At 41.0% G+C, this 25,928-nt stretch overlaps 1 protein-coding gene across 2 annotated transcripts in view; it reads left to right on the forward strand.

The window, feature by feature from the left end:
- ANKRD46 (ankyrin repeat domain 46) overlaps positions 1-3,154 on the forward strand; it is an 87,188-nt gene extending 84,034 nt beyond the window's left edge. Inside the window, exons 4-5 of one of the 2 annotated variants that reach the window (XM_064442313.1) lie at positions 1,773-1,818; positions 2,467-2,610. In XM_064442313.1, coding sequence (XP_064298383.1) covers positions 1,773-1,818; positions 2,467-2,595 — 175 coding nt within the window. In that variant the 3' untranslated portion in view covers positions 2,596-2,610. Of the gene's footprint in view, positions 1-1,772; positions 1,819-2,466; positions 2,611-2,984 lie in introns of those variants that run through there. The other variant, XM_064442314.1, reaches the window with a different exon arrangement.
- Positions 3,155-25,928: the final 22,774 nt, after the last annotated feature.

The raw sequence follows: 25,928 nt of genomic DNA on the forward strand, positions 1-25,928 counted from the left end.
AGGTGACAGCATGTGACAACCGGTTGTGTGGTGTCATGCTGCCTAGAATCTCCTTCTCATGCTGTCCAGGCTGGCAGTTTTCACCCTGGGTGCAAACCTATGCTGCCTTCAGGTCCACTGACCTCCTTGCAGCTGACTTGAGGCATCTCACCAGACATTGTGAGGTGCTCCTGTGGAGAAACACTCTGCTTCTGCATACCCCCATCGACACAGTGACAAAGGCTCCTTTTGGCCCCTTATTGCCACACAGCTTATTTTCCTCAAATGCCTGTGAGTGAGCGATGATACTTAACTGTGGCATGAGGACATGCAGAAAGACAAGGCCACAAGGCCTGCTGTGACACTTTTGGAGGTCCTGTACCATCAGTAGCAGAATGTGGCCATGGTGCGGACTAAAGTGTGATCCCCAGGGGCACCAAGCACCTCCCTCGCTAGCCTCCCCCATCCAAGTATATTCATGAGGGAACCTGTAGGTACAGTGTGGGTGAGCCACCCCAGAAAGGATTATGCAACAATGGGGCAACTGGTGGACTAGGACTTTGGGCTTCAGTCAGTTTGTCACTATAAACATATGGAGGCACTGCTTGGGAAGGGCAAGCCTAAATGTCCTCCAGCTCTGCCAAAGCTGGACCGTACATGCTGCTTGAAGAACCCTCTGACTAATTTGAGACCAGCTTTAGAAAAAGTATCGGCCTTTCCTGAGCAGGGTTATTTCCACCATGACTTTAATCTTTTCACATCTAGTGATGTTGATGAAAAAGTTATTTAGAAAACACTCAAGCGCTTTTACCTTTATGCAGTTTTCCCCCCTACCCCGCTGTTCTCACAATTAAAACAGCAAAAACATTCTTGCTCAAGCTTTCCAGAAACAATTTCACCTTTGGGCAGAGACTAAGCACATAACTTTTCAACCCAGAAAAACAGAAGTTTCAGGCTGTTCTGAGTAACAGAGGAGGAAAGCCCAGGAGACTAGAATGGAAACAGTGTTGTGCAACAGAAATGATAGCCTACTGCTTTTCACAATATAACTAACTCTGACTTGAGTTATACTCCATCTTTTTCTAACAAATTGAAGCTACCTAAGGATACAGACAGTGTTAGCAACTGACCTTTAAAAAGGGCTAGCTCCAAGAAAATACACCGGTATTACATGTGCATCTTGCAACTCTCACCTTTAGGCACCTGCCTTCCAGAATAGTCTCCAGAGCTTAAATAGTCCAGGAGTGGAGTTTTAGGTCTTCAAGAAATGTTGAGCTCGTAAACAAATCTTTTGCAGACTTTTGGAGCCTTACAAGTTGAGAGACATCTGCTACGTGTTTAGGAGCAACTTTTTGAATTCAGGTACCCAGATTTCTCTAACCGTTTCAATTCTCTCTCTTTGGGGCTGGAGATAAACCTATTTAACTGTTTTAAACAGATTTTCTTTCTGCAGGAGGCACATTCTGGGACCTGTAGTTCTCGATATCCTAAATTTTCTACCCTTGATTTTTCTTTATTGACTACTACAGAAACTGATTAGATCAGATGATGTAATTCGAAGATAACTGAGATGTTTGAAATGGCTATGGAAGCCTTAATTTTTAACGTTTTATGACATGCCAATAATTTGGAAAGTTCCCATCCTGTATATTGTTTACTGGTATCTCACCACTTTGTAACTTGGATCAGTGAGGTTGCATTGACATCAGATAGCTCTATTTGACACTAATCCATTATCCTAGGCTTGTCATCATGGTACCTCTGTTTTAAATACCCTTTCATTTTATTTTCAGGTTAGTGATGCCTTTTGAGAAAATCCTAATCTGGATTTCTTCCAGGGTATGTATTTTTTAATCTACCGTGCTCAATAAAATTGATGACGATCAGTGCATGGCAAATAATCTTTCAGAAAGGGTAAACAGAAGCCTGACAGAATTCAATACCTATTCCTGTCCCGTGCAATTTGTATCTCAGCTATACTAATAAGTAATAAGATATTTATCAGTTATATACTGATATTTATTAGCATTGCCTGTTTTTGCATGCCCAGCCTAAAGACATGTTTTGTTATCAATGCATATTGCAGGCATTTTAGTTCATCAGAGTCTTTTTCCTTTCTTCTTTAGTTGCAAGTCAGAATGCATTTTCATATCAGATTTTCTCCAGTGGAAAAATTGATTTAAACAGTCCTCTTCCTTCCCATGCCACTTGTTCCTGCTGCCACATCAATCTTCTGCTATGCTTTTTGTGCAAATGCAGCCATCTGGGGGGCAACACTGTAAGACAGATCAGTAAAATCAGGGGTGTTAAAAATAAACTCTCCAGAAAAAAAAAATAAATTGGCAAGACAGTTGAACTGGAAAATGTGGAAGAGTGGTGAATCCCCAAACAAAGGGTGTTCTTCAGAACAAAATGAGAGAAAGGTCAGGGACACAAATGTGTGTGTCAAGAGGGGAAAGGTTGAGGATGTCTCTTTTTCCCTTACAGATGATGGACTGGAGACCAGATGATGGCAGAGGCTGCAGGAAATATAAAATTATCTTTAGAGAAAAAGAGTTTGGCTTTGACAATTTTATGTTGAAGATGATGGCTGAATATTCAGATAAACATTTCTAAGACAGATTCAGATGTGGGATCAGAGAGACGGAAACATTTACCATCATATTTGATAGTCTCCCAGCATAAGTTTAAAGAAAAGACCATAAACACATGAAATACTGGCTCAAGGCACTGTATTTTACAGTACTCTTTCATATGAGATAGCAGGGTTTCATACGTAAATACTGAAACTATACTGAGGCCAGCTCTCAAAACAAGCATAGGTTATGAGAAGGATATACTAAATTAAGATAAGGTTGTCCATGTCATACCCTTTCTCCATTCCCTACCACTGGGAGAAAAAGCACTTTTCTTTCCCAGTCCTGTCCGCTCACCTCTCTTCATGCCGATATGATTTTTGCCCTTCCATGTTTGGCAGTGTGTTGTGTGTGCTTATGTCTCCTCAGGACAGACCAGATGCTTTGCTTGGAGGGCGGTATTTTTGTATTCTGAAATAATACTTTGGACTTTTCTGCCAGCAGCTGAATGAAATACCACAATGCTTCAACCCTAGATGTTCTCCAGAAAGTGTTTTGGAAAGCCAGGCTTGTCTGTTTTCATAGGTCTTGTATGGTTCACAAAATGCAGCATGCATGAGGTATTTCCTCTTTGTTAAAGGGTTTGGGCAGCCACTACTTTTCCTTAAGACCTCTTTGTCATCCTGTTCTACAATAATAAGCAAGCAAGCAAGCAAACATATCTTTGCTACATATAAAAACAAACCACTGTCGGCTTTTGTGTACAGCTTGTGCAGAAAAGATTCTCTTTCCTCTCTGCTTTCTGTATTTTGTTAATTGACTATTTTAAATGCTTCTAATGAAAAGCACCTACGTGGCTGCAGGCTTTCTGCTCCAAAGTCCTCAGGAAGGTAGCCGGCTGGATGTTTGCTTTGTCCCTTATCAGTTTCAAGGAGAAATTACCTGACCACCCCAGTGACCACTTAATCTCCCAGTGCAGAATTTTAAAACACCTGGGCTCTATTCCCCTCCTGTTCTCCAGCATCAGCCAAGAGACTTCAGAATATTTGTACTGATTTGCGGAATCCCTCTTGACATTTAAAAAGCAATATATTACTGCATTGCTTTGCATTTCTTGTTGCTGTTTTTTGTCTTATTGGTGGTTGCACATTTGAGTTGGTAAAAGAGTTTACTGTTCCAGTCAAAATTTTTCACCTGTCATGCTATTCCGTATGCTAACCTGCCTGTTCCCTTCTTCATTTCTTTCTCTCATTCATCTCCACTCTTGCCTTTCCCTTTTTCTCCCCTCATTTTATGAACTTCAGTTCTCTAATTCAACTTCTCTGTTTTCCAAATCTCATACATAAGAAATGGGCCAAGACTTTATACTGCAAACAGTAATATGTAACATTTTTCTTCATATCTTATCCAATAGAACACAATGGCACTACTTACACACCTTTGGTGACACGTACCAGTTTACAATACTGAAGCCCAAGTAACTCACCTAGCCACCAGCTTTTACAAGCAAAGAAGGAACTGCTGCGGTTTGTACACAATGTACCAAATTCCAGTATAATCTCATTGCTGTTACCCTCATTTTCCACTTCCCCTCCCTGTTTGTGGTAATTGCCTATTCTGTCATTTCAGATGAAGTATCTCACCATGGAATGACTTGTGCTCACTCTTAATTTGATGTACTGGAAGTAGTCCTATTGACTGAAATGGAACAATGCACATAAATAAAGGTAAGTACATGCGCAAGCCTTTAACAGACCGTACATTGCGAATCCCGCAGGAAAAGCGTGGTACCTTTTACTCATTTTACAATATTTGCACATGTTAAATACAGGTTGGGTAATTAGTAACTTTTTCCAGAATAAGCTTTTAGGTTCCATACCGGCTTAACGGAAGCACCGCTCGTCAGGACAAACTCCAGTTCCAGAGAATTCAGAGGTGACACAAGACAGCATGAATGATTAACTAGAGAAAGAAAGAAAAAAAGCACACGATTTTAAAACGGATGTAATATTAATGTATACAAATAATTCTTAAAACATGCCAGAGGGCAGAGCAGAGTGATCTGGAGTTAGCCCAGAAGCAGAGGTCGGGAGCAGCGAGCGCGCTGTGGGAAAGGGCAGCGGCTGAGTTAGGGTTGCAGGAAGAGGGAATCCCGCGGAAGGCGGCGTGAACGTCGGCAGCAAAAGGAGGTGGGAGAACCGAGGAGCGGGGCCGGGTTTTGGCTGCCGAAGGCCGGCGCCCGGGGAGGCAGGGGTGCTTGCAGCTGCCCACGGAGAGCGAGGCCGTGCCGTGAGGGAGGAGCTGGGGACTTGTGGCCATATTCTGAGAGAGGTTCTCAAGAATAGGGTGGAAAGAAGACACATCTGTATTCCCAGCACGGGATCAGTGTTTTGCCATGTCGGCGAGTGAATCGGCGCTCAGCGGCGCGAGCCTGCTGAAACGCCGCAACGGCTGATCCTTCGCCTCGCGCTTTTGCATTTTAACGGGTATGAATCCCGCGGAACAGTAAATAATCCGGCCGTGCTGCTTCCGCTGGCAGCGCTGCGAAGTCCCCGCGCGGCGGCCCAGCGAGGTGACACCGCCCTGCGGCCCGGCCGAGCCCAGCGGAGCGGCGGGGAGCTGGCTGGCGGGCGGGCAGGCGCGGTGGTCCCGCTTCCCGCCCCCGCGGCCGGTCTGAGGGGGAACCGCAACGCCCCAGCGGCCGCCGGGATAGGACGAGGGGGCGGCACCGCCCTGCGCGTGAGCTCAGCGCGTCGCGGAAACCGACGGCTCCGGCACCGCCTTCCCTCCGCGGGCGGAGCCCGGCCCCGCCCCGCCCCGCTCGGCAGCACCGCCCCCTCCGCCCCTCACACACACACACGCGCGCACACACACACAGACAGACGGAGACGCTTCCTGCGTGGGGCTGGGCCCGGGCGGGCGGAGCGGCGCCGCTTCCTCCCGCCGACCCGCAGGTACTGGGGGTGGGCCCGCGGCGGGGCAGGGGGCGCGGAGGCGGGGGGTTCCGGTGGCGGCGGTGTGGGGCGTCCCTCGTCGTCCCCCGCCTTGGGCCTCCGCCGGCAGCCGCCGCCCTGAGCGTGGCGGAGAGTGGGGGGTGGAGCGGAGCCTTCCAGCCGGAGCCGCCTCTGGGCGGGGGCCCAGGCCCGGGTGGGAGAGGGCTCGGGTGGGTCTCCGCCGCGGCCGGGTCAGCCGCGGCCCAGGGGTGTCCCGGGGGCCGGGGGGAGGTCGGCGGCGGCCGCCGCTGCTCCTCACATTGCTGGAGGGTGAAGTCATCGTGTCCATTGTCTCCCCTCGGCTCCCCCCGGGCGGGTCGAGGGGCCTGTCCCGCCCCGGGCCGTGGTGGAGGAGGGGGGGACGTCCACTGACGGCTGGGGCCGCCCCCCGCCCGCGGGCCTGGGGTGGCGTCGTGCCGCCGGGTGGGTTTCCCTTGGCCTCAGGGTGGCGTGCGGGGGTGTGCGGGGCGGTGCTGCCGCCCTCCGCCCGGGTGGGCCGCGGCGGCGCGGGGGGTCCCCCTCGGCGGGCGCCTGGCTCCTGCCGCCCGGCAGCGGCACCGGGCCACCGGCGGGGCCCGGGAAACTCCTGCACTTGAACTTGCGGGGAGAACGGGGCACGCCGTTCCCGGGCCTTCAGCGCGGGCCGGGGGCTGGGCTCACTGCCCCTCCCCCCGGGTATCTCTCGTTTATCCCTGTGCTCTGTTCCCCACCCCGGATCCGGTGAACCGGAGGAGCGGAGGGGTTTCGAGTGTCTGGGGATATCGCATCTCGGCTGTAAAGGCGGTGGGAGAACAAGCAGTGATGATAGCCAGAGTCTTGCCGAGTGTTTTCCTTGCCCAGGTCCTTCTGCAGAGCTGGGAGTTTTCCACCTGGCAGCGTTTTCTATACACAGAGCAGCTATTGCAGGCACGGCTTGGAAGGACAGGGAAAACGGGTAACTAACAATCTGAACGCCAGCCTGCGTGTAAGTGAGCTGAAGAGGTGATGGTTGGCACTGGGGAGGCGTCCTGCCTTTCCCCTCCTGCTCTTGTGCTGTATGACAGAAGGAAATGGGGCTTTGCCAAAGGGATAGTAGTGGAGTAGGGTTATGGGGATATGCCAAAGGGACAGTGGTAGAATGCATTTATTGCTGAGCAGAGAGATCAAAATTTGAAGCCTTCGTGCCCTTGTGGTCACTTATTGGAAGCATGCCTGTGTTTCCCCATGAGGAGCACAACAACTCTTGTTTCTGTTGAAGTACTGTAGTTGGCATTGGTACTGATTAGTGCTTTATCTCAATTGTCATCAAGGACAGTGTTATTTTTAAAAAGTAAAGGGCAGTTTGTGAAATGGGTCTTGCAGGATTTAATTCTGTATACAAAACTAATTATAAATTCATTTTAAAAAGTGTTTTCCTTGAAGGTGTGTTTTTAATACTATTTCAGTGTCTGATGAAATGTTTTTTACTACATTCATTGGAAAAGAAGGTTTTCAGTTTAATACCCATGTCAAACTGAATTATAAATTATAAATTGCCCAGCTAAAAGAATTCACTTGTGTGCTTAGAGATAATAGCTGCGTAACATTACTTAACAACTTCCAAAATCTTACCATTAGTTTACCTGTAAAAGTTTAAATGCTTCTACTTAAAGCTTTCAGAAAGCTGAGAAAGCGCGTGGGGTTGTTTTACATTGCATGTGACCTGGGCTTGTTTGGTCCAGAAAATGAAAGCTTCACTTTTGCATAACAGAAATAATGCTACTCTTAAAAACGAGTTCAGTAAAAGGCTTACCTACGTGTAGCTTTTATATGCGTGGTTTTTTGAAGTATGCCAGAATTTCAGCTGTACTTTATACAATTCAGCAAAATGCTGAATTCTAGCTGTTATGTTTATGTTATGTTGTCATCTGTTTTTGAGTTTGAGGACATCAGATCATAATTTCTAAAAGTGGGAGTTGAAATGTGTATGTGTGGTTTTCTTCTCTCCCCTTCCCCTTAAATCTACCAGACAAATGACACATTTCTTACATAGAGCAATCATCAGATTTTGATTAATTACGCTAGGTGAGGCTCAGGAGGAAGGAAGATGCTTGACAGATATATTTGTTTACCTTCATAGTGTGTACAAATCCTGCTCTCTCCATTAGTAAATGAATCATTAAAGCTCCCTTGGCTATGGGATTCCCAGTTAGCATTAATATATGCATTAGGAAAACTTGCTTTATGTGAATATCATCAACCTGTGAAAGAAAACGAACCCTTGAATTCTTTTAGCAGTTGGATAGAGCCTTTTGTGATGTAAAATGTGTATACTTTTTTTTTCCTATTATTAATTAACAGGATTTAGCTATGACAAAAACTTCAGACTGAATTTGTTCAGTGGGTAGGTGATTCTTCCTAACCAGTCCAGTTTGGGGCTTTTTTCTGTTTGCACCTTTTTGATCCCTACTTAGTCTTAAAGTATTCCTTGCAAAGACTCCCCCCACCCTCCTTTCCAGGGAAACAAAGTAGGGTGCCTAAATCTTTTCACAGGACTTCTGAATCCTGGTTTGGAAGCGCTAAGAAAGGTCTTTGAACTCTGAAGTACAACTATACTGGTCTGCACCACCATCTCCTGATGGCCTTCAGCCAAGCTTGTGGTCTCCATTATGGGGTCAGTTTACTCTGGCCCATGGTCAGAAATTCATAATTAGCTTTGTGATTTGTTTTCTGAATTGTACGTAAACACCACATACCAGCCTAGTAGAGTAAATTTTAATACCTGACTAGAACGAGTTGATGGATACATGTTTTAGGCCCTACTCTTCTTAGTGTGATTTCTAGTTTGTAGCTGAGTTGTGAGTCAGTCTGATTCTTTCTTAGGGTCAGCAAAGGCTCTTTGAAGGACTAATAAAATTTATTCTAACACTGGCTTACCCCTAAAGAGGTTGATTTCAGATATTTCGCTTCTTGCCTTTGTCTTAGCTCTAAGCTTCCATTATTCCTTCTGTGTGAATTGATGGAAGATGTGTAGCTGAATGAATCTGTGTATGTAACACAGCTTCAAGATACTGAATCTGAATTGCACCTGGAGGTAGTCTTCCACAAAGAAGGTGAAAGGTTACACTGAGTCTTAGAGAATTGGTCGTTTTTAGAAGTGTTGCAGTGTACAATTTTTGTCCCCATAGAAGGAATATGGAAGAGGCTGTATCAGTACCTCAAAAACAGTTGGGTTTTTCAATGTTCCTAATTTTTCACAAGAGGAGACTTTCTTTTATTTCTGGGTCTCTGAAGTAGAAGTTTCGTCTGAGATTTAGTCTAGTTCATTTCTAGTAGTTTGTCTTTTAAGCCTTCAGTGAAATAATCTTTAAGGAAAAATTGAAACCTTTTTGTGTTGTATATAGGTTAGACTTCAGATATTGTGGGTTCTGCGTTAACTCAGAAAGAAATAGAAGTCCAAATAAACAACTGTACATTTGAACTAAAGAGTAGAATTTCAGTCTTCCCTCTGAAGTATTTGCTTGAAGGTTACTTCAGAAGATTTCTTCAGGCACTCTTGTTTATTTTATTTTTTAGTGCTTTGTGATAAGTTATTATCTAAGTAGGTATTTGGTCTATTGCTGCTACTTATGGATTGCCAAATTTCTTCCAAACTTCTGTGAACTAATGTTCACCTCATTATCTGACAGTTTCTTGTAAGTTTAGATTTTCATTGATTGGAAGAGACTTTGGTTGTCTGTGTCATAAGAAAGCTTAGTTTTCTTTCTTTCTTCAGTGATCTCTGGTTGTTTCATGTACATTTCTGGCAATTCTCAGGCACTGCAGGACTGTGTTTTACCTTGGCTTGATTGCTGGTCCTTCTCTGGCATGGGTTACTTGTTTTGACCTTTTTTTTCATCTTAGTGCAGGTACTGACTCAAGGATCCAAAACAAAGCGGTAGATATCTAAAAAGAACTGTAAATGTTGTGTGGGACTAGAATATTACAGGGCTCTACTAGAATTTTTTTTCCTGTTGTGAGTATGGCTTACGAGTAGTCCTTGAGTTCTTCAGAGTAGAACTCAGAGAAGGAAGAAAAGCTGCATAACTGAGTTGTGAGATGTCATTTGTGATACCACCCTTAGGTCTTTCCTCATTAAGGCAAGTCAGAGGGCTTTGACTGTCTGTCTTGCTTCACTTTCATAGAAGTTATGTCATGCTTCTAAAAGAATTAACCCTAGCTTGAGGTTTATCCATGGAATAAGAAAAAGTAGGAGTGCTTCTGCTTTAGGTTAGTTTTTTGCAATGGAAAGATTACTCTAGGCTTTTCCACTCTTAAACTGTGTATTGAAGTCAGTCACCTGCTGGGTGACTATTAGTATCTTGTTGGACAGGCAGCCGGAACACTCCAATGGTGATTGCCATTTACAAGGCGAGAATAGCTGTAGATTTTTTTTTTTTTTCTGAAGGGTTAGTTTACTGCAGGTTCACTTCACATGTAGATATATTGCACCAGTCTGGAAAGCTGATATAAGAGTTGCTTTAGGATAAAGCAACTTAGCAAAGAGACCTAATAAAATGAGCTTAAATAAAACTTACATATCCACAGGTGTTTCCTCAGGCATTAAAGCTTCCTCTCTTTAGTGGCCAGCATATCGTTAATGATGTCTTCAGCAAGACATTTGAAGGGCATCTTGCAGAAATAAATGTTTGTACCCATTCAATTTGGTATAGTCACTTGGTTTTGCTTCCTAGGTAGAGCAGAACTCTGTTAATGCAAGTATCCTGTTATTGTTCAGCACAAACTGTCATTGTGGGACTATGTCAGTTCTGTTTCCATTTATAGTTGAGACAAATTACTGTTAAACAAGCATTTTTCCATAGGTCCTTTAGCTGCTCCCATAAGGCAGATTAGAGCTCTTATTCTAAATTGGAGCCCCTGGCTGTACACCTCAGTTGTTCCATTTAGTGAATGAAGAACTGCTTCAGCAAGAGGACTAACTCTGGAGAAACTGTCTGCAGTAAGAGTCATGTTGCTTTGATCTCATTGTGTTTCACTGATGCTGTGTATCCTTAATAAAGAAAAGGATCACTCTTAAGTTTCTCAGTTAATCAGACTTTCCACATAAAACCAAACTCTGCGAGCCACATCAAGTTAATCAAGTTCTATTTTTATCTGAAAATGCTTAGTCTGTAAGATGGTTCCAGCTATACTGTTCAGTGCTCTAGGTAAGATTTCTGGTGAGACAAATTCACCTCGTGTATGTTTTCAAGTAATAGTTTCTAGGGAGTGCAAAGTGGTCCTGCACATCAGGGGATCTACTGGGTGGTGGAGGTTCAGGTGAGACAGAAGATTTTGGTTAAGGCTTGGGGGTTTTACAGCGCTACCTCGCTAGCGTTTTGGATATGATGACATCAGAGCACTAGTGTTGCTGCAACTTGCTTTTATTTTTAAATGTTTATATAAAGTAGCCTTGTTAACTGTCCGCTCTTAGGCAAATAAGTCTGTCTTAGGACCATAATGGTTGTATTCCAGAGGAAAAGGCTATTGGTGATGCCATGCCTAAATGTGTCATTCATCCATTTCCTTTGCTGAAAGTACACGGTGCACAGAACTTACGGTATATTTCAGTAAAACTACACAAGGGGAGGGATGTTTTGCCATATCTTCCACAGTATCGTCATTCAGAACTCTCTTGGGGAAAAAACACTTATACCTTTTTAGGAAAAAAAAGGCTTTTATTCTGTCAATAGTTGATAAGTGTTTTGGGCTTTTTATGACCTGAAAATTGGGGGCCATATGCTCAGCCCATATTCAGTGCTGCAGCTCTTCCTTGTATCAAGATGTAATTGTGCCTTGACAGTAAATGTTTTAGTAAGTATTAACTGAACATCTGGTGTGGGGAGTGTGTATAATAATTGAAGATGCTGACAGAGTGGTTGTTGCAACATACTGCTTGGCTTTTCTCGTTCATATCAAAATGCTTTATGTAGGGAGCATCTAATAGCAGAATAACATTTCAATGGGAATAAATAGTCACTATAGTGAGACCACCCAACTGGCAAAGGTGAAGCCTGCTGAGGAACATTTTCTGCTGGTCAGCCATTGGGAATTATCTTTCTTTGGGTCTGCCTTTCGTGTTTCCCTAATAAGCAATGTAATATGTTGATCAATGCAAAGAAATGTGACTCTAAGATGAAGTATGCGCAATGTTAAAGACTTTCTTCTTAGATTGTGTACTGGAAAAATAATTTTTATCAGACTTCTCCACTGTGTGTCCTGATGGAGGTGCTCTGACTTTATGTTCCTTTGTCTTAAGTCAAATATAAACAGAATAAAGCCTTTAAAATCACTTTTTTTTGCTGAGTTGGAGACCTTGCTTCAGTTTCCTGAGAAACGCGGTTACCGTCTCAGTTTCATCTTACCTGTGAAGCTGTAACTGATACTTTTTGTTTGACTTTGCATTTTGAGAAAAAGGAGTCAAGCTTGCTTTTATACGACACTGCTAAAAATACATCTTGGAAGACCAGGAGCTCTTTTACTCAGGGTCAGAGATGGAGGTATCAAACTTCTAGGTCCTTTTTAAGCAAAGGGATCTTTAGTGCTTATAGCCTGTGAAGCCAGGCTGTTGCTTTCCTGAAGTGTAAGATTCTGCAGTCAGTGCAAGTTTATCTGTGGGACAACATAGACAAGAAACCTGCAAAGCTACTGTGCTCACTATTTCTCTTAATTTCACAACACTGTGGTTTTAAGCCACCTCCATTTCGACTGAGGAATTTTTGTATCTAGTGACCAAAAGGATTTTCCTCCTTAAAATCCTACCTGACTAGTTATATTCTCCTTTCTTCCACTTCCTATTTGCTGTTGCCTCTTTTTTCCTGTTTATGTGGCAGGAATTTTTGTTCAGACTGTCTGCGGTGGTGGTGTGTAGCTGCAGAAAAGTAGACTTTGCCTTCTGTGACCTGACACCAGGCAGAAATTTAGCCAGGGTAAGAAGAGAAGAGAGCCCTGTAGGCTCAGCACAGGAGTCCCGGGTTTTTCCATTATTAACAATTAAAGATGATTCCAAGATGAATTAGGTAACAGATTAACTAACTAATGAAAAGAGAACAAGGACAAAGAGAAAGATCCTGCCTTGCAAGAATTCAGATTATTAGGATTACATGCTGCCTCCCTGTCTGGGAAAGGAAGAACAAGCTCCCCTGTTTTCAGTGTTAATTTAATTAGTAGATAAGGTATGTGATGTGCCAGATAAACTTATCTTTTGCTGTTGAATTGAAGCTTTGCAAGGAGTTGTTGTTACTGGGGTATGGGTTAAGAAATAGAAGCATCCTGTTTAGTCCTGCCCAGCAGTGCTTCAGCTGTTTCTCTGCTTACAGTTTCAGAGAAAACGGTTTCTTCCCACCTCCTACACCTTGCCCTAATCAACATAATATGATACGTGGCTAGATCTAGACCAAGAAGTGTTGTTTGAGTAAAATATGAAGATAGTGACATCGTCTTGTTTTTATTGTTTCTTTTTTCTGTTTTGGCTTGGTTTTGGTTTTTTTCTGGGGTGTGAGGTACTGCTGTATTTTTTAGGGCTCTATAATCATATCCTTTTTCTTATCTCAAAGGTCACACACTATCACCTTTCTGTTTTAAGGGTAATAAATAATTTCTAAGTCGCATATTCAACCTAAATTATCTCCCACAAGCTGTGGGGATCTTTGCACTGTATGCCTTTTAAAGCCATTATATGGAAAATGGCATATGCACAATTAAGGTAAAACCACAGTATGCTGCATTTGTGGACAGATTCTCTTAAACCTTCTGCAAATTTGCCTTTGTTCATCTCTGGTGGTTAAAAGTAAAAATAATAATACGTATTTTGATCTCCTGAAATGCATGAAAATACTTCTAAGAGTACACAGAAGAATGGTTTTAATGTGCTAAAAGTCATTTGGTGAGAGACCAAATTAGAGCTCTGAAAGGAGGGACCTTCCAGTTGGCAGTTCAGTGAACAAAAATACAACACTTTATGGAAAGCCTCGATAGATTGATGCTCAGGTTTTAGTAGCATGTAGGAGGCAAGAACTCTTGTCTTTATATTGTGAAGATAAGGAAAATGCTTTCAGGATGCTGGTAGTTTGACTTTGTTTCTCAGAAATCATGATAATTAGTGCACTAGTAGTACCAGAAACAGGTATGTATGGCTTCTGCAAGAGCTAGACTTATTTGCCCTGGTTTTGTAATATGAAGGATTGCAGAGGTCAAAATGAAACTGATACTGCCATTGCATGCAGTTTATTGTAATTTTAAGGTTTCAGGTCAAATTCTCAAATGTTAAGAAATGCCAGAACTAAGGCTAAAGAAGCAACCATAGTCTGATTACCTCCTGTGCCTAGTTCTATTAAGTTACAGTCCTTAATTATAAAGCTGTGTGTTTTTGGCTGCTTTTTCTTCCCCACAGAAGCATTCCTCGGAATACATTTGCCCTGTCCACTGGGGAGTCTGTCTAGGCTGAGCAGCAACAAACCTAGTCTCTAGGGCAACTGTTCCCTTTGAATAAGTTTGGAGGTGTAACGCAAATAAACCAGAAAACTGAAAAGACTTTCTTATTGCCTGATGAAGGCATCTGAATCCTGGCTATGTAAAATCAGTGGTATTCCTTGGTTTGGTAGGTGGGGGTGGTGTGTTGTGTTTGTGTACGCAGTTGATATTGCAGATGTCTTTGAACATATAATTTGGTGTGTAACGTAGCCTGAAAGAAATTAAGTTCTTGTGTATCTCAGATCAGGCACCTGAGGTTGGTAAATAAATTCATCCTTAATCATATGCTTTAATGTTGTATCTGTTAATAGGGATAATAACGATGCTACTTCAGTGGGGTGAATGTGGTGTTTGACTATTTCAGCAATATTAATCTAACATGTCAGTGCGCTGCGATGGCCTATAAAGAAATTCCTGCTTTCAGTGCAGCATTATATGCATTATTCCTTTTTAATTATTTTTTTTTAGATAAGGGGCACGATGAGTAAGACCAAATAAAATACTGAGGAGTGACCTGGTAAGTGGAAACCTGGCAAAGATTCGGGGGTGGGCAAAAACGATGCAGTTAAATTGTCATAATGTACTTCAGCACTCATTTCCAAACTCCAAGACTTAATTCTGTTTACTTGATGAAGTTATTTCTAATGTAGTTTGTGTGCTGTTTCCTAGCTGTTAAAAATAATAATTGTAATCATATGAGCAGGTTTGGAAGCTACTCACTAGGCAGACCGCTGCTATTTGAGCTAGTGGTATCTAATAATACTGTCATACTTTATAGGGATCAACCCTAGACAGTATGATCCATGTGCGTATGCAGAGGGGTTTATGGATGTCTTTGGACTGTGGAGGATGAGTGCTAGAGGAAGGTATGCTTTAACAGTACAAGCTGCTTTTGCTGCTTTTTTTATTTGTCACCAGGAGTGTACCTTTTACTTTCTGCATAGTTAACAGTGCTTTGTCCAAATCCTATTCACATTTAGTCAGTTACAATTTTTGTTAGGAAGATATCTTATCCAATCTAAATTCATAACCTTTTCAATTCCTACTCTGATGTCTTTGTCTTTCTCACCTGTCATTTGAAGATGCTCCTTCCCTCTTCTCCCACTTCAACTATTCTTTGTAGGGTCTGTGTTATCTTAATCCTGTGCTTGTTTGTCTGTTTTCCTCTAGTGTTTGTGATCAGCTAGTCAGTTCTCCTGCCTCATTGGGTTTTTTGTTAGATATATTGTCTCTATTACTTGTTCTGGTAGTCCCCAGATTACTTCGTGAACCACTCCTGTTGGTCTCCTCACTCTGGAATCCCTGTTTTGCCTTAGATTTTCCTCTCTGGCACTCTCTGATAGAGTCTTTGTTCAGCCATCCTATTCCTGTTTTGGTGCAGACTTCAGTCACCCTTCTGGCAGTCACCACTCCCACTGTTAGAATTACAGTATGTTTCAAGTTGAAAGAGACTTTCAGAGGGCCTGGGGTCTGGCCCCTGCTCAAAGCAGGGCTACTCCTAGGTTGGGTTGCTCAGGACCATGTAAGTTTGGACTATTTCCATTCTTGTTTTCATCTAATCTTTCCCCCTGAGCCCCTTTCTCTCCATGAGTTTAATCCTATCCCCTCCATGTTTGATTAGAGTGTCTTCTGTATTGCTGTTACTTAGTAGAGGGATCTTGGAAAAGTTGTTGGCTTCCTAGCTTTATTTTTCTGGTACTTTGACCCAGTGTATTGTGCACCTGGAAGTGAAAGGCAGATACTGTTTGATTCCAGGCTGGATCAAGTTCAGGAGAGATTTTAGCAGATAAAATATTTGTTCTTTGCCAAAATTCATGTATTCTTCTCCCATTCCCAAAAACTTGCAAGTGTAGCAATATTCACATTGCTGGAAGGCTGATAACATGTACACCTTAGATATGCAGGTCAGAATTCAAATTCCAGCCTCAAAGCGTGCTAGTGCTAAATCTTTCCAGATAAGATACTGCAAGTTTGGGATTTGTTTTCTTTTTCTATGTTCTAAGATTTTTTTTTCATTAAAGTGTTATGGTTTTTGAGGGTTGTTTGGTTTTTTAATTTGTCATTGGCTTAAGTAGTTTGGTTGGAATATGAGTGCTGAAGATCTTAGTATATAACTTTTCAGCCCAGTTTGCTTGAGGGGATTCTATGCAGATCTGGAAATAGGCTGTTATAGTGGGAAGTGTCAGGCAATAATACAGTTACTAGCCTTCCTTTTAACAAGAAATCATTGTCATGTGAAATAAATTACTTACTAAACTGTAAAAATAAGGTGAGTCACAATGCATTTAACTTCTTATTAATTTGGTTTCTGTTTTCAATAGCATGCTTGTATTTTTCCAATTTGACTTAATCTGACTGCTTACATTCTCCTCCCCCATAGCATCTGCTGTTTAACTGTGAGGTGCTATACCCGTCCTTGCTTTAAGCTTGCTGCTGCCTTTTGTAGGACTGCTGTACTCTTTTATGTGCACAGCTAGCCACACAGAATAGTGTAGCAAGCTACTTTGGAAACTTAGCTGCTATCTTAAGGACATGGTTAATTTAGCAAATAGCCACAGCGGTTTAAAATGTTTAACCTATTACCGCCTTCTATTTGTTAATGTCCTCTTGGAATTTACTAATCTACAACCATCAACATAATGAAACGAATGCCTCTGCTTCCATGCAGATCTGGAGATTTGGCTTAAACCTCTCTTAAAGGCAGTTTTAACATCTGACCTCGCTCTGAGGAGGACAGGGTGGCCCTGTTCTGAATTTTTGCTGCAGGGTAGGTTAACCCACAACAGAGGCAGCATGGACCGCTACTTGTTCTAATTTAAACAACTTAAGCTAATTCAGTAGGGGCTTCATCTGCAGGACTCTCAAACTATGTAGCGAAGCTTGCTGAGCATAGAGTCCCTCTATGCCAGAGCTTCTTGCTCTGGACATTGGATTGTGTTCCCTTTAGCATTTAATGTTTTAAAATTCAGGGAAGTAACTTCATATCTGTCTATGTTCCTGTGGAACTTGTCTGCCATGTTTTTGTCCACATAGAGTTGCTCTGTGCATTGTTGGAGGAAATTATATTAAAATATAAAAAATCTGCAAGCTGCCTAACTGCACATTAATAGAATTCTGTAAATGTATTTTTTCCCTGCAGAAATACATTTTGTAGTTATATATAGCTTAATTAGTCTTAAACAACTCCAGGTATTACTGTAACTTGACTGATTTAAAAACAAGACCTAAAAATGAGGGCACATCGAAACAAATGGTCTAGTATCTTACAGAATTCTGAAGTCTAGCTTAAAGTTTCTTTTCTTTTTTCTTTTTTTTTAACTGTTATGTCCCTAGCTATTTTACCATTTAATTTCAGTGATGTTGAGAATTTTGTTGAGCATAGTTGCTGAACCATATTAGAAACACTGGTGTTTTCTTGGCATGTGATCATTTAATTTTGTCCTTAGGGCCACAGAGCAGTGCTTGCTAGTACTGTGGAATAATACCCTGTGGTTGCTTTCCTTTTGTAAAGTAGTAGATAAATATTGAAGTGTATCTTCTAGCAAGTAACTTAAGAAAATGTTTGAAAGATCTCCTGTGCTGACATAAAGTTCCTTTTTAACAAACTTAAATAGCTTTTCAATGAAATTATACACCTGCTTCCTCTAATGTATTTATGTAACTATTTTCTTTGGAACTGTAGGAGGAAATAAATGGTTTCAAATAAACAGTGAAGCTCCTGACTTCAAAGAACTTCCTTCAAAAGTGAAATAACTTCACTTTCCTTTCTCAAATGAATAAAATCCAAACATAGCTTGTTACATATCCATGCATATACATCTACAGGGATTTTCATCTTGGGTCTTTTGTAGGAAAAGAATTGTTAGTATAGGACACCTTGAATTAGGTTACATTAGGGACATGGTGGATTTGGTAGTACTAGGTTGAAGGTTGGACTCAGTGATCTGGAGGGTCTTTTACAACCTAAACGATTCTATGATTCTGTGAACTAGTGTTGGAAAAGATTTACTGGATTTATTCTCATCTGTTGCATATCTTTATTATGGTGATGTAAAAAGAAAAGTTCTCCTTGGAGATGAGCTCCCTGGATGAAAAGAGGCAATACAGCTAAATTTTTCTGCAGTGATGCTGCAGGGCAGTGTATTTTCTTCTTCAATGACTCCTTACCTAGAGTATCCCCAAAATAGACTAGATAGCATCTGTTCTCATGCTCTGCTTAACCAGGACATTACTTAAGGAATATAATTAAAACATAATAGTTTTTACTGGCAAAGGCTGCTTAATTAGGATGCCTGCAGATATTTGATCTTCAAATAAGCTTACATATGCACAGGGATCAAATGTTCAAAAGTGTTGGACACCATTTGTTTTAATTGTTCTTGTTATAACTGCAGTATTGAATGCTCCTGAAATTCTGTCTTGTTTAGGTTTCATTAGCAGTTGATTTCTTCTGCAAACCTGACATATAAGGACTGCTTTCCCCCATCCTCTTAGGATGCTGAGTGTGTATACTCTTGGCTGTGTTTGTGAGTGTACGTTTAGCATTTTCAAAAACTTGATGCTATTTTGGTTTGCTTTGGTCTGTTATCAAAACTTCAATAAAAAGTGTGCTCCTTCAATATTATGCTCTGTAATATAGTGCTTTCAGCAATCTCTTGGAAATAACATCACTTCTAAGATTTCTATCAGTTCAGCTCTACTTCACAGCAGTTTTTTAGTGGGTTCACAGAAACATTTTCCAGCTTCATGATTAATGAAATACTTCATTCTTATTGACAAGCCAGACTGGGTGTGAATTACATATGAATACAAGGACTATGTTTTATACACCAAATGCTTTCCCTAGCTCAGTAATTGGTCTGACTCCCTCTTGCTTTTAATCAGGGCATATTATTAAATGTTATAGCATTAAAAAAAGAGTTAAATTACTGGAAAATAAATCCCTGTGACATCTAGATGGTAATGTACACTCAGATTAGAATAGTTACTTTAATTCTTTAAGAAAGCTTTTCTTCACAAGCTTGTTTATAGGTTAGAATAGGTTAGTATGCTTACATTGTAATAAAGTGCATTGCTTTCCTATATTTGGTATTTTGGATGTTGTTGGGTTTTTTTAAGAAAATATTTGTAAGAAAACTTCTTGTTCTAGATTTGAGGGAGCTTGCATTCCTCACTGACGATCATATACGAACACTGTTTTTAAGAGGCAGAATTTTGAATTACTGGAGCATCTGACATCCAAGGCATCAGTTTAAAATTTTTCCTTCTTGCCAGTTGTGGTTGCAAATTAGTTCATAACTAACTAATGTATTTCTGTGCCATTTAAACTAAGGAGGAAAAATAAGATTTAGAGTAAAAATAATTATTTAGAGTAACTGGGTTGCTATTACAAAAATATCTAATTTTTCTTTAATTCAACGATTTTGATTAAAAGTGTGGGCTATTTTAGAAGTTGTATGTAATCAGAGGGGAATATGAAAATAGCAGGGAGTTACTTTACCCCATGCTGTAAAGAAAACAAAGGGAATTAATCTCTTCACTTCTGTTAACTGTGCATACCTGGTCAGGTATCTAAGAAATATTAATAATACAAAGTATTCCTGCTTGCCCCTCCCCCCCCCCCCCAATATCGTGATTGACAGGAGGTCAAGCTTCCCTTCCACCTTTAAAACCAAACTAAATCCAAGTCCCTTCCCCAGCCCAGACTGGGAAAGGACAGAAGTTATGCATGGGGCTAGGGAGACATGTTCATTTCTGACCCCTGCAGGTGGCTGGTGAAAACTTTGCAGCCTGGGGTTAAATCACTGAAACAGACACCAGTGTCAGCTGAGAGACATCCAGCATGCTCCAAGGGAATTTTATCACAAGTTTAATACTGCCTCACAAATGAGGAAAAAAAAAAGTTTTTTCTGTGAAACTTACTAACAAAAACTGTACCTGGTCAAGATGCAGTTTTGTTTGTTTTCTCTCCTGTAGACTAGTTTTGATTACAGGGGAAAAATTATTTTAGTGCAAAGTTGAAATTGAAGTGATTACCGTGGTATCTAGTTGGGGTTATAATCTTGTTCTGGTCTTCTGTGTATGCCATTAGACAGCTGTCTTAATGTCCTGTAACATCCTGAGTCAAAATAATCTTTCAACTGATTTTTATTTTTTGTGGAAAGGCATTTTCTTGAATATTTGGCTTCTCTTTTTTTTATGGTTATTTTTATTCCTCTTAAACAAGAGTTGAGACAGTCCAGAAGAAACAGTGCTCAAGGATGTCAGGGTTTTGCACTTCCACAGGGGTATGATTTCAGAAGTTGAGGTTAATTTTTGTTGTTGTCATTGTATCTTAGTTCTTAAAGTTCATTGAAGGAAGTCTTAGTGGAATGTAAATGCAGTATCAACAGTGTATGTGTAAAATGGAGGCCCAGAGTTGTTCAAAATAAAGCCTGTCGTGGGGCAAAGCTGGAAAGAAAGTGAGGGATTCACTGTAATTTGGCACTGATGTTTATTTGGCAGCCCTCCTATCTCTTCTTATCTTTGCTAGTGTTCCATCAGTCAGTGCACTCATATGGGCCACTTGAATGCCATTTATTCAAGAGCCAGCTGAAAATGTGCTGCATGAGGGAGTCTGTGGAAGAGACGTGTGATATCTGTAATAAAGAAGACGGCACAAATTTGTTTTCTGAACAATCCATAGTTTTCCTAATGACTGTTAAAACTGTGATTTTCCTTTTTTTTTTTAGGATCAGTCTGTTGAAGTTCCTGTCACTTTAAAAAAGAATGAATCTCATGGAAGACCAAAAAATTTCAGTGTTTCTTCTCAAGGTTTATTATTTGTCTGATTCATTTCCTGTTTTTCTGCTAATACACTGACAAAAGCAGAAACAAGTATCTTTCAGTTGTTTGTTTGTAAATCTGGAAAAGTTTTACTGTATTATAAGTGGCTGTATGTAGCTGTAAATGATGCAAAGATTTATACGGTACTTCCCTCTGTCAGTCTCTGGCTAATCCCACAGCTCCAAGGCTTCGCATCTCTCTAGGTGACAACTCTATTCAGATATGAGAAAGCTGAGGGTAAGTCAGAGCATCTGTTTTCATATCATAATGTGAGAACAAGAAGATATTTGGTAAGATGAGTAGTAAATGAAATATGGATTTTAAAGGAATAATTGTTTTGAGCTGTGTTTAATTAGGCAGTTAAGCTCAGTATCATAGACTTTCTTGGGGATTCACAGCATTGAGAGAGAGATTGATATGTATATGGATGGCAATATAGAAAGTGCTAGAACATACTGGCAGGGAGAGACACTTACTTTTTGGATTTGAAAGCAGTTTGACAAGTTAAGAGTTCCTGTTTAGGGCATGGGCCCAGTGGGAGATCCCTTTCAGCCTTCGTCTGCGCCATGGAGTCTTACATGCTCTTTAGACAGGATCCTGTACTCATGAAATCCAGTGCAACTGTTCTTATGTTCTGGTGAACTTTGAGGGTAGTTTGGAATGTCAATGATTATTAAAATATAATTGTATTTTTTCTAACGGTTACTGATATCTTGAATTGTATTAAAATTGTAACATCTTAATACATTCTTGTAAGATTTTTGATGTTAGAGTAAAATATAGATTTGCCTTTTTACAATATATATTAAAGGTGTATCAAAAAAGTATGTCTTACCTAAAAGCTAGATCCCGTCCCTTTCAGGCAAATGCCTGGAAAAAGATTAGCACTTCCAACAGAGTGGTTTTTTGTGATGTAGTTCATGCTGTAATTCACAAATTTATGAATTAGGAGACAGTTGGAAGCTTGCAGTTTCTTTTACAAAACATAATCAAATAAAGTAATTGCTTAAACGGCTTTTTAAAATTAAATTTGGGGTTAGCGTAATATAGTACTTAAATCCTTTTCAAACTTGTGTTTGAGAATTCGTTTGAAACTATAGCGGGCTTAGTCTTGCATATATTTCTCAGTTAGGGAATACTGCTTTACTTTGGAGAAGCAAAAGCAAGCACGGCCTTTGAGCTTTTAAACTCTTTTTAGAGTGAGCTTTTCTATGTGTAGACTAAGTTTTATTAGGCGCTTAACCACAGAAAAACTAATCTAAAAGTATCAAACCTTTCTCTATTATAGTTTAAGAAGTTAGTACTGGAAATGTCATTAGGTTCTTTGGGATTGTTCCTTTTTTGTTGTTCTTTTTTATTAAGTATTTGTCTTTCCTTTTAGATATGTGGGTCTTCCAACAATGAGAAAGGTGGACTCTTGAGTGGCATTAAATCCAGGTCTACCATTACAGATGATGTATTTTGCTGAACAAAGAAAAATTTAAGGGTTCCTTCTCCAATGATGTCAGTCATAGGGAGGATATTGTACTGTAAAATAAGCAGTCTATAAAAGGGAGAAACATAATCTTTTTGTACTGGCATAGTCTATGGATATTTGAGGGAGACTATGGGGAGGAAACCCCACATTTTATTTCTGTTCCAAATGGTGGTGGGATTTATTAAGGATAGCCATGGGGGTGAGAGACAGGACTGGTGTGCTCCGTATATTAGAGTACAGGCAAATGAGTGCAAATTGTGAAGTTATTGTGGCTTAATGCTTAATAGCTCAGACATAGGAGGCTGACTCTTTGTGTGATGCCAGTCTGACTGTGACATAAGACATTCTCCTCTGTCCATTGTCAGGCTGTTCTCTGCATTGTCTGTGTGAGAGTTTGGCAAGTCATGTTAGCTGTCTGCCTCAACCTCCTATCTGTCAAATAAGAGCAATGTGTCCTTTCTCTTCATGCTTTGTTTTTAGAATTTATGCTATATACAGAAAGACACACACATATGCTAAGTGTATGATTTAGTGGAAACAGGCTTGGTAGGTATTCATTTTGACTGGGGTCACTCTCATCAAGTAAGCAACAAAGAATTCATCTTTAGGAGTGTATGGCTGTATGTGTATGCAATACTTGGAACTGACAGTATCTTCTGTAAAGGAGATTGTTAAATACTTCGCATTATGAAGCCAGGCACAGAGGTTTTCAAGTACATTTTGTTCAAAATGTAGTCAGACTGAAACATTAGTCTTTTGTGGCTCAAGTTAGGTATTAAAACAAAAAAACACCAAATGCTGTTTCTAAGAATGCAGAGGAAAGGTTTCTTACTGTTTAAAAATATAATCCCTTGTAACTGCTCTGAGAAATTTGTAATGCCTCTGTTTTGGAGCAGAGATGGTTGTCTTTTATTCTTTTTTATTTCTTAGAGAAGATTTGCTCCATCTTTTTTTCTTTCTTTGTGAAAACTTGCAAAGAACGGCAAATTTTTAGAGAATGGTTTTGAGCAGTTCTGTGTCAAAACTGGTTGAGGTGGTACCTAAATTCCTGAAAAATTCACACACAACCAGACTTATTCAGCCATTGTAACAATTTGTAAGATGCTTAAATTTTGTCTCGCAGCTGTCAGGCATCAAGTCAGTAATGAGCAGCCCAAGTGAGAAGGGGGAATGCTTCCTCTGCACTTGATTCTCTGCCAGGTTGAGAGGCTTCAGACAAATTGGGAGATGCCTGTCTCCAGGTTCAGAGGAGGTCCAGGAAAAGGTGGTGGGTAGAGGCAACAGAGGGAAGAGGAAAAGTGATAAGTGTATGCCTTGAAGAGGAGTAAGAAGAAAAAGTTGCATGCTGGGATAAAGGAATTGTGGGTGTTGAAGGCTGAAACTACTGAAGCAGCTACTTCTAAACTTTTTTAGAATAGACACTTCTTTTTATGATAACTTTCCCTATTTTCCATTCCCCTCCTGCCATACGTGTGTATTTTTGCAGCTCTCAAACCTGAGCATCTCCAAAAGATAATGATAGAAGGAAAGAGGGGACTGTTCACAGGTATTATCTTTAACCCCTGCTCTAAGTATTGGCCAACACCTGGGCCAGCACAGTGTCATCTGGGTTTGGTTGCTGGAGGGGGGAGGGATGGGAAGGTGAATGAAGCTTAGCCCTGGATAGCCCTCTAAGCTCTGCCTGCTGTTGCAGGAGCATGGATTTATTTCAGTTTCTTGTGTTCCTCCACTGAGATGTATTCTACAACCTCTAGTTAAAAAAAAGCACTGCAGCAGACAGTAGTGTCCCTGAGGGAAGGCATTCTTCCTTGTTTGTTTTCCTCGTTAGAAGCCCATTGGCCAATATTAAACAAATCTGTTATGGGGGTAGAAGTTTCAAAGATAAACTAATTCTAGGTAGCGCTAGCTAAGTCTTCTCATTTGCTGTCTGCCCATTACTAAATTTTATAAAATTTGGGTAAGAGAAAATTCTCATGCCCTAACAACAGAAAAAAATATTGTTGACATTTAAATCATTCTAGACAACAGCCACATTATTTGGAGCGTGCTGGGGCATACACTTAGCATAGGAAACACTAGAATGAGGAGTCTGTGGTAGCCTCATTTGTAGAATGTTTATGTGGTGTTGGGCAAGGCCCTTACAGGAAAACAAACACTGAACTACTCTGTATGCCCGTCTTCAGACATTCAGGTGTTGACCTGCAGGTAGCTACTGCTGTCAGTGCTCAGCGTAAGTTTTGAACCTATACAACCCTATACTGACACAAAACAGCCTTACAACCTTGGCAGCTTGCAGTATCTTAATCTTATTTCAGGTGGCAGTTTTAGCCTTGATGTCTGTTTCCCATTTTGCAAATTTGGAAAAATAACGTTCTGTTGCAGAATTACTATGAAGGTTTCACAGCAGTACTCTGAAGATTGATTTGTTAATCTTTTGAAGCCATTAGTCTGGTAAAAATGTCTTACAGACTTATTATGGTATATGTTAATTCTGCATCGTATAAAGTTGTTGTAAAGCAAAAGATGTACAATACATAAGCTACAGGGCCTCATTTAGTAGGGAAATGAGAAATAGCCATCCATAAATGAGGCCAGCGCTCAAGAAGAATTAGTATTTCTGTGTGATCCTACAGGAAGTTCAGGAGCCAGATCCAGCCAGATTTCCATCTGGCTTGGTACCCTTCTCCCCAGGACCTGGGAACAGCTCCTGGAGCACTAGGTGGGATCCAAACAGGAGTAGTCTTCCATCTTCTCTCACTAGAGTTTGCCTACCTGGCACTATACTCGCAACTGTCCCTGTAGTAAGCAACCATCTGCTTGGGTGGGGAGCAGCTGGCCCCACTTAATCTACACATCTGCTTATAGCACCCTGGCACTTGGATCTCTGTTGTGGGCAGAGGAAGAGATGTCCCAGTGTCCCTTAAAATGGTGACAAGAATCAGATACTCACACCGAGCCATCATATGTGCTGAGGCTGGACCAGCATTTGCATTGCCTTCTGGTACATCAACTACACAATCAAGTAGACAGACGGGGGGTGCTGAATTTAGTTTTTATGGACAACTTGCATTCTGGTATCTTTAACTTTTGGGCACTCAAGTGTGCAGTGTTAAAAATCCAAACAGCTCCTAGTGTAGCCTTGTGTGTCTTGTTGCCTGTAGTGTATCTGATAATGCTGTATGTCAGAAGCAGATAACACATTTATTGGGGCAAGGACTTTCCAGGGGGGGCAGACAAAGGATAAGCTTGTCTCTCCCAGAACCACATTAGCACTTGTGATGTGATTACAGTAGCCTTGCTATGCATTTCCTGCCAGGTGTGGCATGGCTGTATTGGACTTTCATGTAGTATGGTTAAGTACACTGTGGGAAGTACTTGATTCTACATGAAAAACATTTTCTTCCTTCATACAAAAATTTTATTTTCCTGGTTGCTGGAAAAAGACTTGGTAGCTGAGCTTTCTTGGTGTATCTTGATACTCTAGACAAAGGTAAAAGGATTAGAGAAGGTGTCTATATTAAGATAGAAAGTTAAAGTAGGAACCGTAGTTGTGTGAATGCTGAAATACAGGCGTGATCCAAACTTGTATATTAATTTCCTTTTCTGTTA

The sequence above is a fragment of the Phalacrocorax carbo genome, chromosome 2 (genome assembly GCF_963921805.1).
Source record: "Phalacrocorax carbo chromosome 2, bPhaCar2.1, whole genome shotgun sequence".
NCBI classification, from domain to species: domain Eukaryota; kingdom Metazoa; phylum Chordata; class Aves; order Suliformes; family Phalacrocoracidae; genus Phalacrocorax; species Phalacrocorax carbo.